The following is a 13,117-nucleotide window of genomic DNA, read 5'->3' on the forward strand; positions in this document are numbered from 1 at the left end:
GAGATACGGCCGGTCGAATGAATGAGCTGCTTCACGCCGACGGCGCTGCTTCTACACGCACGGGTTTGACGGTAATACTGGGAACCAGATCCTTCGCAATCAAGTAGACTGACTTCGTCTGGAACTTCCAATGAAGCTTGACCAACATCGCCAACTCAAGATGAGGGGAAAAGACGCGGTGGTACGATCATTCGTGGTTGCTGTCGTCGAGTTGACGTATAAGAAGGGCTTCGTGCTCGTTGTTAGCAGTCGTTAAGCAATCAGCCAACAGTACTCTCTTCTCCTCAAAGGACTCTCACTGCTTCTTATCCATACCACCTCATCCCAACCCAATCATGACTCTGTCCAAAGCCATTACTATCGGTCTCGCTACCCTCCTCGCTGTTCCGGTGGTTACCGCTGGCAGTTTCGACTCTTGCACTGCTGTGTCCTACAACACCTTCAACAGCACCAGCGTACAGGACAAGTATCCTCAGTTTGGCCCAAAAGGCCTGTACTCTTCCTCCACCGCTGGACAATGCATTTACGTTGACGCAACTGCAAATGGGGATTTTGCCACTACCAACCCAGCTGATTATCACGGCTTTATCGCCAACACACACGCACTTCTGAGCAAGATACCTGAGGCTGATGCTGGCCTTGAGTACCTTTCTGCTGCGCCTGTGCAGGAACGCGCAGCTATTACACCGCGCAGCGCCAAGATGATGGCTCGTCAGGATACTGTGGGTTGCGGCGCTGTTTGCAACTCTTCACAGGTAAACAGTGGCCGCACGCGATTCCAGCAAAACTTACTGATATCCTTTACCAGGGCCCCTATAAGATCTGCAATTGCGGATCGTGCAAGTATGATACTTCTATCTGCTTCCAAGGAGGGTTTTGCACCTCTTACTATAGGTGCAAGTAGACACCGCCCCAACAGTGGGCGCTCACGGAGCGATTTTCATGAGATGGGAGATGTCTACTAAGGGGACGTATTGTTGTTAGGTCAAGGAGTACGCTCATTTGAATGTGCATGTTGGGAAGTCTTATGAGACAAAGTTCTTGTTGTCCGCTACATTGAGAAATGTCAAAAAAATACAGCCCTTCGCTTGTTTCTGGAATGCAGTATATATATACGACGGTAATTCGAGTGATTGAAAGTCACGCGGAGACCACGTGGCCTTCTTCATTTGCGAAACCATCTACATCTTGAGGGAACGAAGCTTTTGATGACCATGAATTATTCGTCCCAAATTCGAATGGTACGAAGTACCAGTGATTGAGGAAGTGATATATTATCAGCTAGCCTAGTATTATGCTCTCGTCGTACCAAGCAATAGAATCCCACTCGTCTTTGCGTATCTCAGCGACACCAAGCCTCTCAAATACAAATGGGCGATTGCCAACTGGTTTGATACAAAGTGCCTTCACTTGGAGAACTTCATAGATGTCATCTTGACAAAACATCCCAATGAAATAGAAAGCACCGTCTCTATCCAACGACTGTTCTGGAGGCCAGATGTCGAAAACAATCATTCCTACGGCATTGGGTTCTTCATCCTCATTCTTCACGTCACCCAAACGTACCAGGACGCCTTCTTCTTCATCTCCTTCTGAATACTCTAGTAAGCTGAAATGTGCTCTTTGTGCTTTGATATACAGGTACGGATCCAGGCGATCTGGGTCCATACGTTCCAGAGCTGCTCTGTTACTGCATCTTCTCATCTCCATCTTATGCGTTTGTATACAAGTGCTGCATTGTGCCTGGATGATTGTAGGTAGGTCGAGGTCTATAAAGTGGTCCCATTCCTCCAGCGAGAAATGCTCAGACAGTTCCGACAGTTCTGGCTCAGCTTTATGTTGCCAGGCCAACCAAGACCAGCTTGGGATGGCAGGCGATCCATCGTGACGTGGAGATAAATTCCTCCTTCTTATGTTGAACTCCTGCGTGATCCATAAGAGCGTTTTTGGAAGGATATGTACCGGATGGCCATATAGCAACTCTGTACTGAAGGCATGGTTGCTATTGTTGGAATTCGTGAAAAAGCTTACAACACCTGAAAATGCTTTCATGATGTCGTTATCATACGAAAATTCTCGGGAAGAGAAGGTTTGTACTAGTTTTGAATACGTTTGCCATCTATTGAAGCTTGAAAGTCGAGAAGACCAACTTCCCATGGAATGAACATCAGTAGGCGATTGGCAAATAGACTCCAGGATTGTTCTCATTTCTTTCGACGGCAGGAAGGCATTGTGTCCCACGATTGTACCCTCTCTTGAATAACTTTCTGCACATCTAAATTGGATGCGATCGCTGATTACTAGCGCCCGTCGAGAAAAAAAGCCTTCTTGTAGGGTCCAACCTCGCGAAAACCATGGAAGTTCGAGACGATCGGGCGATGTCTTCCTGCTAAGGCCAAGCACGTAGTTCGGATAGTTCACCACTTGATCAGCGAATTGGCGGCCAGTGGAAGAGGTTTCGTATCCAGTGATACCACCGTCTGCGTTATCTTCGTCTGCCACCACAACTGTCAAATATGCATTATGGTAGATGTTATGCATCTGGTTCAAGTATCGACTAAGAAGAGGATCGTCCTGCCTTAGACATAGGGAGTCTACCCATAGGTAGCGTATATCTAGTTCTGCTGTTAGACGCATCGCATCCCTTATCGTGTGCGGAATTATAGCGATATCTGATTCGGATGACAGGCTCCCAGCGGCCTGGAGAGCGTTCAAGTTTTCGCGATTCAATTTGGTGCACTCAACGTTGCCCCAGACATAACTCAGAGCAACGTAGTTTGTCCGTGCTGTTGGCATAAACTTGATACACTCCGCGACCACATCAACCAGATAGAGCGACATTGTGGTTTCTTGGGCGTTGCAGCTTATGTGCGAAAGCTCGCACGTCCGTATCCATGCTTTGATCGTTTCAATTGGAAGATTCGCGGCTTTAGTAGAAGCGGGAGGATCGTTCCGAAGCCGCAAAGGATATTCGGAGCGCTGGAGCAGATAAGGGTTTACACTGCCTTTGAATCCTGAGAGTATTGCCTCTTCAAAGTCGAACCATAGTATGATATCCTTAGTTCCGATATCCTCTGTTTCCACTATGTCAAGGAAAGCTTTACATGACGGACATGTCGTATCTTTCTTGGCGTGGTCTGCATCCTCTTTCAAGGACCAGATCACTCTGTGAGTCTGATCACTCACCACTAGGCTCGGTATATCGTTGAAGGATCTGTCCACCTGCAAGCACTGTTCGCAGTATAGCGCATCTGGATTCGGTGACCACGAAGACTGTAGTAGTGTAGTTTTAACGCTCTCGCCCATACTCACGAGATCCAGCACCTTACGCGAATAGAGTGAGTCATAAGCTTAGGCCACCTATGTGGTTACGAGCGGCAACTGTACAGTTGTGAGGGGCTTTGCGATCGACAATAAAGCCTGTCGGTATTTGAAACGAAAGACAAGGGACAAAGACTACCAAGACAGCTGTCGCAAGCTAACAATAGAGAAATAGAGGAGTTTGTTCTAGATGAGAAGACTGCGAAAGGCTGAGAGTGAGGGGCTGTAGATGCGTTCTGAGTGCTGCCTATGCCAAGAAAGAGCGCCTTCTAACAGGCAGGCTGTGCAACGACAGCCTATCAATTAACCGCACGGAGAGCCTCTATTTCATATTATCTAGCTATATAAAAAGAAGCAACATTGTGATATAGCATCTGAGAGTAGTGATGCAGAACAGAGCTTCGTCATCGGATAGCGGAAAACGGTGAGCCATGGTCAAGGAATTGGGCGCTGCTTCCAGTGTCAACGATGAAGGTTCAGCCTTATATCCAGCGAGCAAATTCCAGCCTCGATACTGGCATCGCAGATGCATACCTCATTGGACAAGACTCATCCATCATCGCGCAACGCAGATACTATCTCATATCATTACACGAGCCTGTAAAGCTTACGTACCAACGGTAACACAATATCGCCCCAGCACAGGCTCAACTCACAATCCATCGAGATTCTCCGACTGTGCATCCAGCTCGAGAACGTTCTTCCACGCCATATCGCAGCACACCACATCACACCACCACACCACCAAACCACGCCTAGACCCTGCCAACCCTAAGCCTCTTCTCCCAGCCCCCTCAAAACGGCCAACTAAAGCCAACAGCCCCGCATCCGAACCACACCCATACATCTCCCTTCCTAAATGAGGGGTAGAGGCCAGATAATCTTGCGCAAGCCTGCTGCTGCGATGTCGATCCCATGCTGCATGTATACGGACCGATAATGCAGACTCTCTAGCCCCAGAGCGAGATCGAACCGCTCATGTTCGCTGCTTGAATTTCTGTTGAGGAGTATGAACGGCTTCGAACCAGAATACGGCAGGTTGCTGGGCGTTAGGATGCGTTTTGGAGGGTGTGTCGCGTCTGGTGCTGCTTATTGAGGGGAAGCGTGGTGTGACGTCAGAGGCACCCATTAGAAGAAACGAGAAGGAGCATGCTTGGTGGATGACATCCGCGTTATCGATGTCTATGCATCAGCTGTAGTGGTTGAGATAACAGAAGCAAGGGGCGACCCCGCTGGAAAATGCAGTTTGATATTATCCTAACTGTCGAGCATAACCATCACGCGTCAGCGTTCCGTGTGGAGAGAACTCACAAAAAAGCACGCTGCACGAGGAGATGCAGGGACCGCGCACCAGTCCGCCGCGAACACTTCCAATTGGATAGGACATCTTGTACCGGCGAATTCTCCGGTACGCTTGCAAAGGGTTATTTTGGGGTGACCTAAAACAAACTATACAAGAAACATTGCGGGAACCGCAATAATTATGGCGTAAAAGCACGGGACAGCATGACAGCATGAAGAACAGTGATGATGACAAATATAGTGATCGTGAATTCGTAAACTAACTATACAGAGTGTGATTCGGGAACCTAGCAGTTCCATCGAACTGATGCTATGCACCGAAGGGGGTATCTGTGTCTGATTTGAGCACTTCATTTCAGAACCATTGCGCCATTGCCAGCCAAAAAGCAAGCGCCCATCGCAAGTACAAGATTTGAGAACGATCGTAATCATCGTAAGCCTCACGTCATCGCTTCATACAGACGTGCGTCAAGGCGGGAGTTTACGCCCAAGTCTTGGAAGTGTTGAGACCAAGCTCGAGATGCTGTGCGATGGCGTCTGCAAAGTCGCCGCCAGCGTTTGACGAGTGACGGCGACGTTCACGACGTATTTGGTGTTCGGCTTCCATGAGGCGGCCTTGGACCCAGGCACGCTGCTTCTCGTCGTTGCGGATACATTCTGTATTCATGAGTTCGGTGAGTGTAGCGACGATTTGTTGGTTGATCTCCGCGAGCTTGTGGGATTCTTCAGTGTGCATGTCGTCGATGCTGTTGCGCGGGGTTCCGCCGGTCCTTGAGCTGACGGTAACGGGTTCACTGGCTGCGGGGAACGGCGTTGAGTACTTTGTTGGTGAGGTAGGCGATGACGAAAGAGATTGAAACTCCGGGGAAGTGGCAGCCATAGGTGCGTTGAAAGGAATCTCCATAGCCATGCGGCGCTGGAGAGCTTCTTTCTGGGCTGAGAGAAGCATGTACTTTTGCATCGACTCGTTCTACATGAGCATGTTAGTATATGTTAGGGGGGATGTACTTCGGAGAAACTCACTCTACATAATGTGGGTCTCGACATGGGTGCCATGGTGTAGTCTGGTGTGGTGTTGTTTGGTGCTCGTGTCGTTAGACGGGGAGGGATATTTGATTCCTGTTGATGTGGGGTTTTCGGGGTCTTGATAGAAATACCAGTTGACAATGCCAAGTGCGTAAGGTGCGTAGGTGCTAAGAGATCGGCGGAGCCCCAGAAGTGTGGGTACGTAAAAGTTCTTGGTGGTGGAACCAAGTGGAGAATTGCTGATTGATAAGGTGATGGTATCGTGAGAAACCGGTGATGGCTGAGATGCGGTTGTTACGACGGATGACGGTGACAGAATATTCCAGAGTGTTGCGGTCGAGTAAAGTATGCCCACTCGGTCTGGGGAATGTCTGGCAACTTAACCAGTTTGCGATGGGGCCACGCATTCACATCCCGGAATAGGCCATGACGTGCGAGTAGCATACCTGCTCCGAAACACAGCGTGGCTGAATCCGTCTTTCCGCGGTCAGTGTGTCCAGACACCTTTGGGTAACGGGGCCGTTTCGCAAAACCCTGTCGGGATAGCCAGGGGTTGCGCGAATGTCCTGTTGTGATTGGCGGAGCTGGCCCCCCTTGCTGATCTCCATGTCGCTCTGAAAGGTAAACTAAGCGACATAACGTCACTGGTAAGAACCTGAAATAAGGGCCATGGTGCAGGATCGCGATCCAGTAGCAAGATCGTACACAACTGGCCTTGAACAATGTGATAGCACAGGGTACCTGCGTTTTCGTGAATAATCTGGCCTGCAAACTCTGCCTTCCACTTGTGGGTAGCAATGGTCACTAGACCCGAGGCGGGATATTTTCGCATGCGAATTTTCAACCCTCCATCAGAATCCCATCATGATGCGAAAATACCATGCATGACACAAAATGACGTTCTGCTGAAATAAAAATGACTCCTAACAATAGGTGCGAAAACTTCCTGGGGCGGCGCGGAGGTGTCCTCCGACGTCACATCAGCATGGTGCTAACATTGGTCGACTATGCTGCAGCCCAGGGCGCAATCACAGTGCCCAACAATGTCACAGATGTGGCTCTCCTGGAGAAATCCCAAAAGAAAAATAGGCGCTGCGTTTGATTGCTCGTAGTCTCTCGATCCGCGTGGCTAGAGGCTAAAAGCCAGACTTAGCACAAGACAAAAAATCAGGTTTGACGCCACATTAGTGGCTCAGTCCCACGTGTATCCGGGTTTCGGCTTGGTGTGACGTCCCTGTGCAAGCCTTAAACTAAAGACATGGGCATAACAGGGCTGTTCGAAATATGATCGTCGCATATAGCGTATCAGGTTCACGGAAAGCACCACGACAAGGCTTCTAGAACAGACCCTTGATCCTTCGCGCCACAGGGGAGCGTTGCGCTCAAGTGCCACGTCGGCATGCGTACTCCAAGGCTTACGATGCCCGTGTCCAGTATAGCCTAATCATTGAAAGCGGAAATAAGACCATGGCTTATCATCGTCCGGACGTGCCGCAACTGTACATTCTGCCATTCCGGTATTCGCAGATCCTCAAGTAAGCGTCATGGTCCAACTATGGACTTCGCATGATACGTACACGGTGGTATTGTTCGGGATGGTTTGGTCTCAGATGATCAAAGGCCTAAACGCGCTGATCATTTAACGTCGTTGCTCGAACTCCCGTTGTACGACAAGAAATTTTCCGAAAAGCAAACGTGTACCAGTGTTCGGCTAAGAAACATCAAAGTGATGGGACGTATTGCGACATTTGGAGAAAGCAGCTGCACAGGCATGTCATTCTTCAGTCGATTGTCGATCTGACCAGAATCCTTTGCCATAGCTGACGAGGATCTCCTGTCCACGCCCGATACCCTTCGCTCTCTTTCCACTTTTGCCAGCACTCAGCACGAAGACACCGACTCTCCTCTCCACCTTCCCGTTCCCGATGTCCACAAATATATCGCGGAATTCGGCGCTCGGTGCGGGGCAGACACCCCGGTAGTCGTTGATGAATCGCGCTTCGTTGCCCATCTTTGACGCATCTACGCCGATGCTTAGTTCGCGGTCGAGTGATAAGTCGTAGTCGGATGCTTCGTCAGTGTCAGTCTGGTCGTGCACATAGCCCAAGTATGGCAGGATGAACGAGTCTGGTGGTAGATGCTGGTTAGCATATAGCGCATGCTGTCCATGTGCAGGGTGTGTAGAGTCTGTCACTGATGTGATCTTGACATTTGAGTATGGTCCTTTAGGCTTATAAACCTGTGTATCGGGCGCTAGATTGGACTTTGGCAGTATCAGTGCGCTGAGCTTGTCACCACCAAGCTTCTTCGAGTAGGAAGGTGCGTGGAGGTAGATGGTTTGCCCATCCCATCCCTTTGGCACTGCACCTGATGGTTTCGGCATTCTACTGTCGAAAATGCTTGAATATGCACCGCTTGCTCCTACAGTCCATGCAGTCGATGCAACTAGAGTGGGATTAAGGATGTGAGCTTAACAAGTAAGCAGATCTTTGGCACCCCGCAAGAAAGGTATACAGGTCCGGAAAATCCTGCGGTACAGGTATCGAATAGCGCGGTGGTGTGCTCAAATCGTGGAGTCCTGGAGTTGGTGGTGAAGTCAAAGTCGGTCTTGCGTTATCGAGGGGCTCTCGCGTGGCCGGCGTCACTCCGGCACGACGGGCTAGAAGCGACAAGAACACCCATTTCCCTCACCGTAGCTTCCTCCCTAATTTTACACTACGCCTCACCGTTTACCGACTCAATTATCCTCTAGCGATTACCCGGAAATAACAGCCATTTGTGGAATATGATAATGCGAACAAATTGGGATTCCTTCGTGTTGTGCGGCACGTCATTTGCTCTCCAGTAAAACACTCATGCCCAAGTAGGTGCCGCGCCTAATGCGTAACCTGAGACTACTATTGTGGCGCTCACTTAGTTCATGCGCCTCTCCTTGGGAATACTGGAGGCGAGATTGCGCTGTTACCGTTTCGTCAACGAGTGCGTACCTACACGCTGGATGGCTCTCGTAAGACGAGCCCGGGTGTGACAAGAGCTGAGAAAGAGCTGGAAACTGATCAGCCTCCAAGACATCACAGAAACTTCGGCAGTAACTTTCCGCGACATCTTCGATGGCTGCCAATTCGTGCGACACTGGACGGGCTGTCGGCCCTTCGCTAGATCTAGTCCCAGGTCTAGATGCAAGGACAATGCAGGAACCCGCACGTCCCCGCTCCATCGTTGAACAACGACCTCGACACCAGCAGACCGCTCCAATTTGGCCCTTCTCCTATCAGCACTGGAAGCTATTTTTGCTCGGGCGCGGGGATTGCTCCAGATGTTGTCACGATTAGCCATCTCCACTGTGATCGATATTTCGATGCTGACTAGCAAGGAGCCCCTAATCATCGCTTTGTTCAGGTGTTCATTGTGACGGTCACAGTCAGTGGCTCTACACCTATCCCAATGCAAACTACACTTTGACGTGGTCGCGCGACCTTTCCTATGTTCCGAGCTGATATGCAGGTGCGGATCACAGACCGGAGATAGGTATCTACCGGGCGATTGAACATGTTCTGCGTGCACAAGTCGAACACTTGAAGCGAAAGCGGTTAGGACGACGGGCGATGTGTTGAGGCGGCAAGGCCCCCTTGGCAGGGGAAATTGTCAAGCTCATTTCGTTTCTGCGCGTCGTCTACCATTTCATTGGTCCGTTCGACATCCATCAATAAACAGCTCACAACGGCCCATGTCGAACCTTTCCACAGGTTCCCCTATCCCGTACTATCGCCAGGCACAGTCCACCAAACGGCGCCACCGGCACGCCAGAGCTTTCGCGATTCTGCCAAACGAGCGAAACTATGCCAAAGCGCCCCTGTTCATAGATGCTGGCTTTCTTGGTAAGGCCAGCTCGTGTATAGTTCTATATAATGTCTTCGCCAGCTGCTCCTCAGTTGATTCTCTACCACACACTCATTACACTCACTAATACACGGTTATCACCGATCACACTCGTTTCCAACGACCTCCAACGCCTTATAACTTAATACCTTCCGTATTTTAATACCACCCCCCAAACCAACAATCAAGATGCGTTCCTTCGCCGTCATTGCTGGCTTCGCCGCCGTTGCCCTTGCTGCTCCCCAGTACGAGGCTTACCCTGCTGTCCCTGCCTCTTCCTCGGCTGCCGCTGAGTACCCGGCCTACCCCGCCGAGACCTCTTCGGCCCCTGCCTACGAGGCTGCCTCCTCCGCTGCTGAGTACCCAGCCTACCCCGCTGAGACCTCCTCCGCTGGATACGAGGCTTCCAAGCCCGCCTACGAGGCCTCCAAGCCTGCCTACGAGGCCAGCTCCGCTGCCCCCGTCTACAGCGCCTCCAAGCCCGCTTACACCACCACCGAGGTTGTCCACGCCACCAGCTACGTCTGCCCTGAGCCCACCACCATCACCTACGGTGCCTCCACCTACACCATCTCCAGCAGCACCACCCTCAGCATCCCTGAGTACACTGCTACCTACGTCCACACCCCTACCCCCGAGATTCCGGCTGTCCCCATGCCCACTGTCTCCTCTGAGAAGCCTTCCGTCCCTGAGGCTTCCCACACTGCCCCTGGATACTCGGCTGCTCCTCCCGCTCCCATGTACCCCAGCTCCAACGGCACCGTTCCCCACGTCCCTGCCGGAACTGGCGCTCCCTACCCCACTGGCACTGGTGCCATGCCCACCTCCACCAAGCCTGCCACCCCTGAGTTCACTGGTGCCGCTGGCAAGGCCACCGTTGGCTTCTTCGCCATCGCTGGTGCCGTCGCTGCTTTCTTGTAAGCGGTTCGCTCTTGAGTGATTTGTCGGGATATGGTTCTCCATGTCTCTGCTAGTCTCTTCTCGAGTTTTGGAAAGAGGAGGAAATAAAACATGGCTTCACGGGTTACGACTTCAACTCTGCATCACGATTCAGTCTAGGATTGGGAGCGCGGTGTTGGCGGTACGGACTCTTGCTTCCTTGCGCAATAACAGTCGCAGCAGCATTTCGATGGTTAATATACTTGGTATTGTAATACGCCTTGGTTGGAATGCTTACTGGCCCTATGGAGGGAGTCGTGTGGTCCCGGTGGTCTTCTTGTTCCTAGATTCTTTGCCCTTTCTTGAGAAGAGTCGGCTACTTAATGACATGATTTCCACCTCTACTTCACGATCTGACTATTCAACGTCCGATACCCTTGTTTGTACATACTTTGGCATGAATGGAGTTAAATCGACACTTTCTACAATTGAGTTCCCTACTTTCCAACGTGCAGCTCTCGCAATCACTGCATACAGAAACCATCCATGCCATGTCGTCAAGCCCATGTTTCTTGCTTTTCCATTACCCTGATGATGATCGTTCGTGAACAGGCGTTGGGTGCCCCTGAGACCCTGACCCAGGAAATTGCACTGGCCGCCTTACCCTGCAGCACGGCATCTGGCCCCCAACCCATTCATCCGCTTCTGGCGACACATTCATCCGGCGAACGCCAAAACGCGTCACCCTTCTCCCAGACATAATAAACAATCGGCAGCTCGGCCCCGGCATCTTTGTTCTTACGTACATTCCCTCATTTATAGAAGCTGGGCGGGTGCGCCAATATTGCTTCTGTCTTGGGAAGAGAGGTCTGACGTACAGCTCACGCGTGAACGCTAATACGTTTTCGAACGCGACGTGACTCAAGCTACGTGACAGGAACGATCGCGATTATCTAGGATAACCCTCCTTCACGACAAGGGCGTGCTGCAGTCTGCAAAACTGCCAGCTTACTTAGGCAGGTCAATATTGCACAAGCGCGCATTTGCGCGCGCCTCCCCTTGTCAGCCTAGGTCCTACCAATGAAGTCGGACTCTTGTCCTCTAACCATCATGGCCTCATCTGAGCAATCTATTCAATATTCTCTTTCTCGAGCAAACCGTACCTAGGTACTCTTAGCGCGCGCGTACCGCAAATGCCGACCTCCAGATGCTCATCCAGATCGTCAACTTCTTTACCAATGTCTGCCACGATTGAGATGTTCAGCGTCTAATCGAAGTTTACCTCTACTTGTAACAGAATCTTGATTGATGATGTCCTAGACGGCGAGATGATAGATAGGGTATCGTGAACGACGAGATCCTTGATGATGAGCAAGAACTTCAGGAAGCTTAGCTTAACGCCTCGGATTCGAAGACAGACGAGGAACTTAGGCAACTTCTAGAAGGTCAGGGCCTACACGGCGATAGTGAGAGAATCGCTTTGTTAGAGCGTCTGGTAGGAAATGACGACTCCGTTGAAGACTAGCCTGCTGACTCGCCACTTGGTCTAGACCCAGAAAACTTCATAGTCTCCGAGCAGTAAGGAACTTGAGGAATTTGGAGACGGCGCTTGCTGATGCTTCGAGGTCTCAATGTTGTACATACCGTGTGTGTGACAACGTTGTCTAGTCAATGTCTTTTCTTCGCAAACCATTCAGGCATATCCGGTAGTGATCTTTGTCTCATGTCATGGGCTGTTTAGACCTTTGGTATTGATTTACATGTTTTAGAAAAATCTCCTGTCAACCTCTGGATGCATCCAGGCTGTTACCCCTCTACCAGGTAAAGCCTTCGCGAGAAAAAGCACTTCCCCATATCAGGTATTGTTGAATGTTTTCGTAGATATCTACCATTGCCTCTCCTCGATAGGCACTTCTCCCGTTTCCTGCCAGTAACTTATCGCATCATCGTAGGCTTTACGGTAAGTCTTCCGTCGCTCCTCCATTGACGGACGGTTGGGATGGCTCTCATCGAACTCCTTCTCTAACATGCGGAACTCTGAATTTGGTGGGAAGATATGGTCTCCTTCCGCTGGCTGAATATAAAATACTCGCAGGTCTTTATCAACACGATTATCCTCACTAAAGCGTATCATGGCGTCCAGATCTCGGCACTGACGGTTATAAGTGAGCTCAGGATCCGCCGTAGGCTCCCCTTCGACCCAAATGTAATTCATGACATCGTACTCGACGTGGCACGTCAGATGATCTAGCAAAGCGTGGAGACAGTGCTTCGTGTGGATCCAATCCATCGTATCGTTTGGATAACCATAATGCTCACGATAGAGCCGTTTTCGGATGTGGTCTAGGCAGTGGATGTTATGCGTATGTGCGAATCGGGTGATGAACGTTTTTTCGCCATAGCCGAAGTCTTTGGGGACGCTAATATAGCGATCTGGATCTTTCCCGAGGATGCGCATGTCGTCCTCTGTTATCAGGAATGGATATCCCGTGGTCAGCGCATGCCATGCTGCATCGACTTTTGGGCTAGGCGATTGCTGCCAGATGACGCCATTACTTTCTGCAAAGAGGGGAATGTTTGTGTGATTGAGGTGTGTACTTCGATTGATGTTCTTTAGGAACGATGGCTCTAATGTCATGCTGTGTTAGCAATGGTTCTAGCGACAGGAAGATGACGTACCAGATAGAGCTTGTTCTATTCGCGAATATTG

The 13,117-nt window shown here is 50.5% G+C and overlaps 6 protein-coding genes across 6 annotated transcripts; 2 read left to right on the forward strand and 4 right to left on the reverse strand.

Moving 5' to 3' along the window:
• Window positions 1–335: 335 nt before the first annotated feature.
• On the forward strand, window positions 336–904 carry CC77DRAFT_1013386 (hypothetical protein; the record flags this gene model as incomplete). The annotated part of the gene is made up of 2 exons (XM_018523834.1): window positions 336–755; window positions 809–904. The coding sequence occupies 2 exons, from the start codon at window positions 336–338 to the stop codon at window positions 902–904; spliced, it is 516 nt and encodes a 171-aa protein (XP_018380530.1).
• Window positions 905–2,580: 1,676 nt separating this feature from the next.
• Window positions 2,581–2,913, reverse strand: CC77DRAFT_921178 (HET-domain-containing protein; the record flags this gene model as incomplete). The annotated part of the gene is made up of 1 exon (XM_018533718.1): window positions 2,581–2,913. A coding segment is annotated over one exon (333 nt), but the record flags the coding sequence as incomplete, so codon positions are not given.
• Window positions 2,914–4,970: 2,057 nt separating this feature from the next.
• On the reverse strand, window positions 4,971–5,907 carry CC77DRAFT_468772 (hypothetical protein). Its single transcript, XM_018531828.1, has 2 exons — window positions 5,647–5,907; window positions 4,971–5,593 (listed from the first exon to the last, which is right to left on the reverse strand). The coding sequence occupies exons 1-2, from the start codon at window positions 5,677–5,679 to the stop codon at window positions 5,105–5,107; spliced, it is 522 nt and encodes a 173-aa protein (XP_018380532.1). The 5' UTR covers window positions 5,680–5,907; the 3' UTR covers window positions 4,971–5,104.
• A 1,516-nt stretch (window positions 5,908–7,423) lies between these two features.
• Window positions 7,424–8,032, reverse strand: CC77DRAFT_947225 (hypothetical protein; the record flags this gene model as incomplete). Its single annotated transcript, XM_018535128.1, has 1 exon — window positions 7,424–8,032. The coding sequence occupies one exon, from the start codon at window positions 8,030–8,032 to the stop codon at window positions 7,424–7,426; it is 609 nt and encodes a 202-aa protein (XP_018380533.1).
• Window positions 8,033–9,599: 1,567 nt separating this feature from the next.
• On the forward strand, window positions 9,600–10,784 carry CC77DRAFT_1025190 (hypothetical protein). The gene has a single exon (XM_018526019.1). It carries the CDS (start codon window positions 9,718–9,720, stop codon window positions 10,447–10,449), a length of 732 nt encoding a protein of 243 aa, XP_018380534.1. The 5' UTR covers window positions 9,600–9,717; the 3' UTR covers window positions 10,450–10,784.
• Window positions 10,785–12,502: 1,718 nt separating this feature from the next.
• CC77DRAFT_913781 (hypothetical protein) lies at window positions 12,503–12,952 on the reverse strand (the record flags this gene model as incomplete). The annotated part of the gene is made up of 1 exon (XM_018533656.1): window positions 12,503–12,952. A coding segment is annotated over one exon (450 nt), but the record flags the coding sequence as incomplete, so codon positions are not given.
• Between the last annotated feature and the right edge of the window lie 165 nt (window positions 12,953–13,117).

Source organism: Alternaria alternata, assembly GCF_001642055.1.
Source record: "Alternaria alternata strain SRC1lrK2f unplaced genomic scaffold CC77scaffold_27, whole genome shotgun sequence".
In the NCBI taxonomy this organism is placed as follows: Eukaryota; Fungi; Ascomycota; class Dothideomycetes; order Pleosporales; family Pleosporaceae; genus Alternaria; species Alternaria alternata.

Excerpts from the sequence above, each read along its gene's own strand:
- CC77DRAFT_468772 (XM_018531828.1), bottom strand. The coding sequence starts at position 5,679 with ATGGCACCCATGTCGAGACCCACATTATGTAGA. Across the intron at positions 5,594-5,646 it reads CGAGACCCACATTATGTAGA|AACGAGTCGATGCAAAAGTA; the intron begins GTGAGTTTCTCC and ends ATGCTCATGTAG.
- CC77DRAFT_1025190 (XM_018526019.1), top strand. The coding sequence starts at position 9,718 with ATGCGTTCCTTCGCCGTCATTGCTGGCTTCGCCGCCGTTGCCCTTGCT.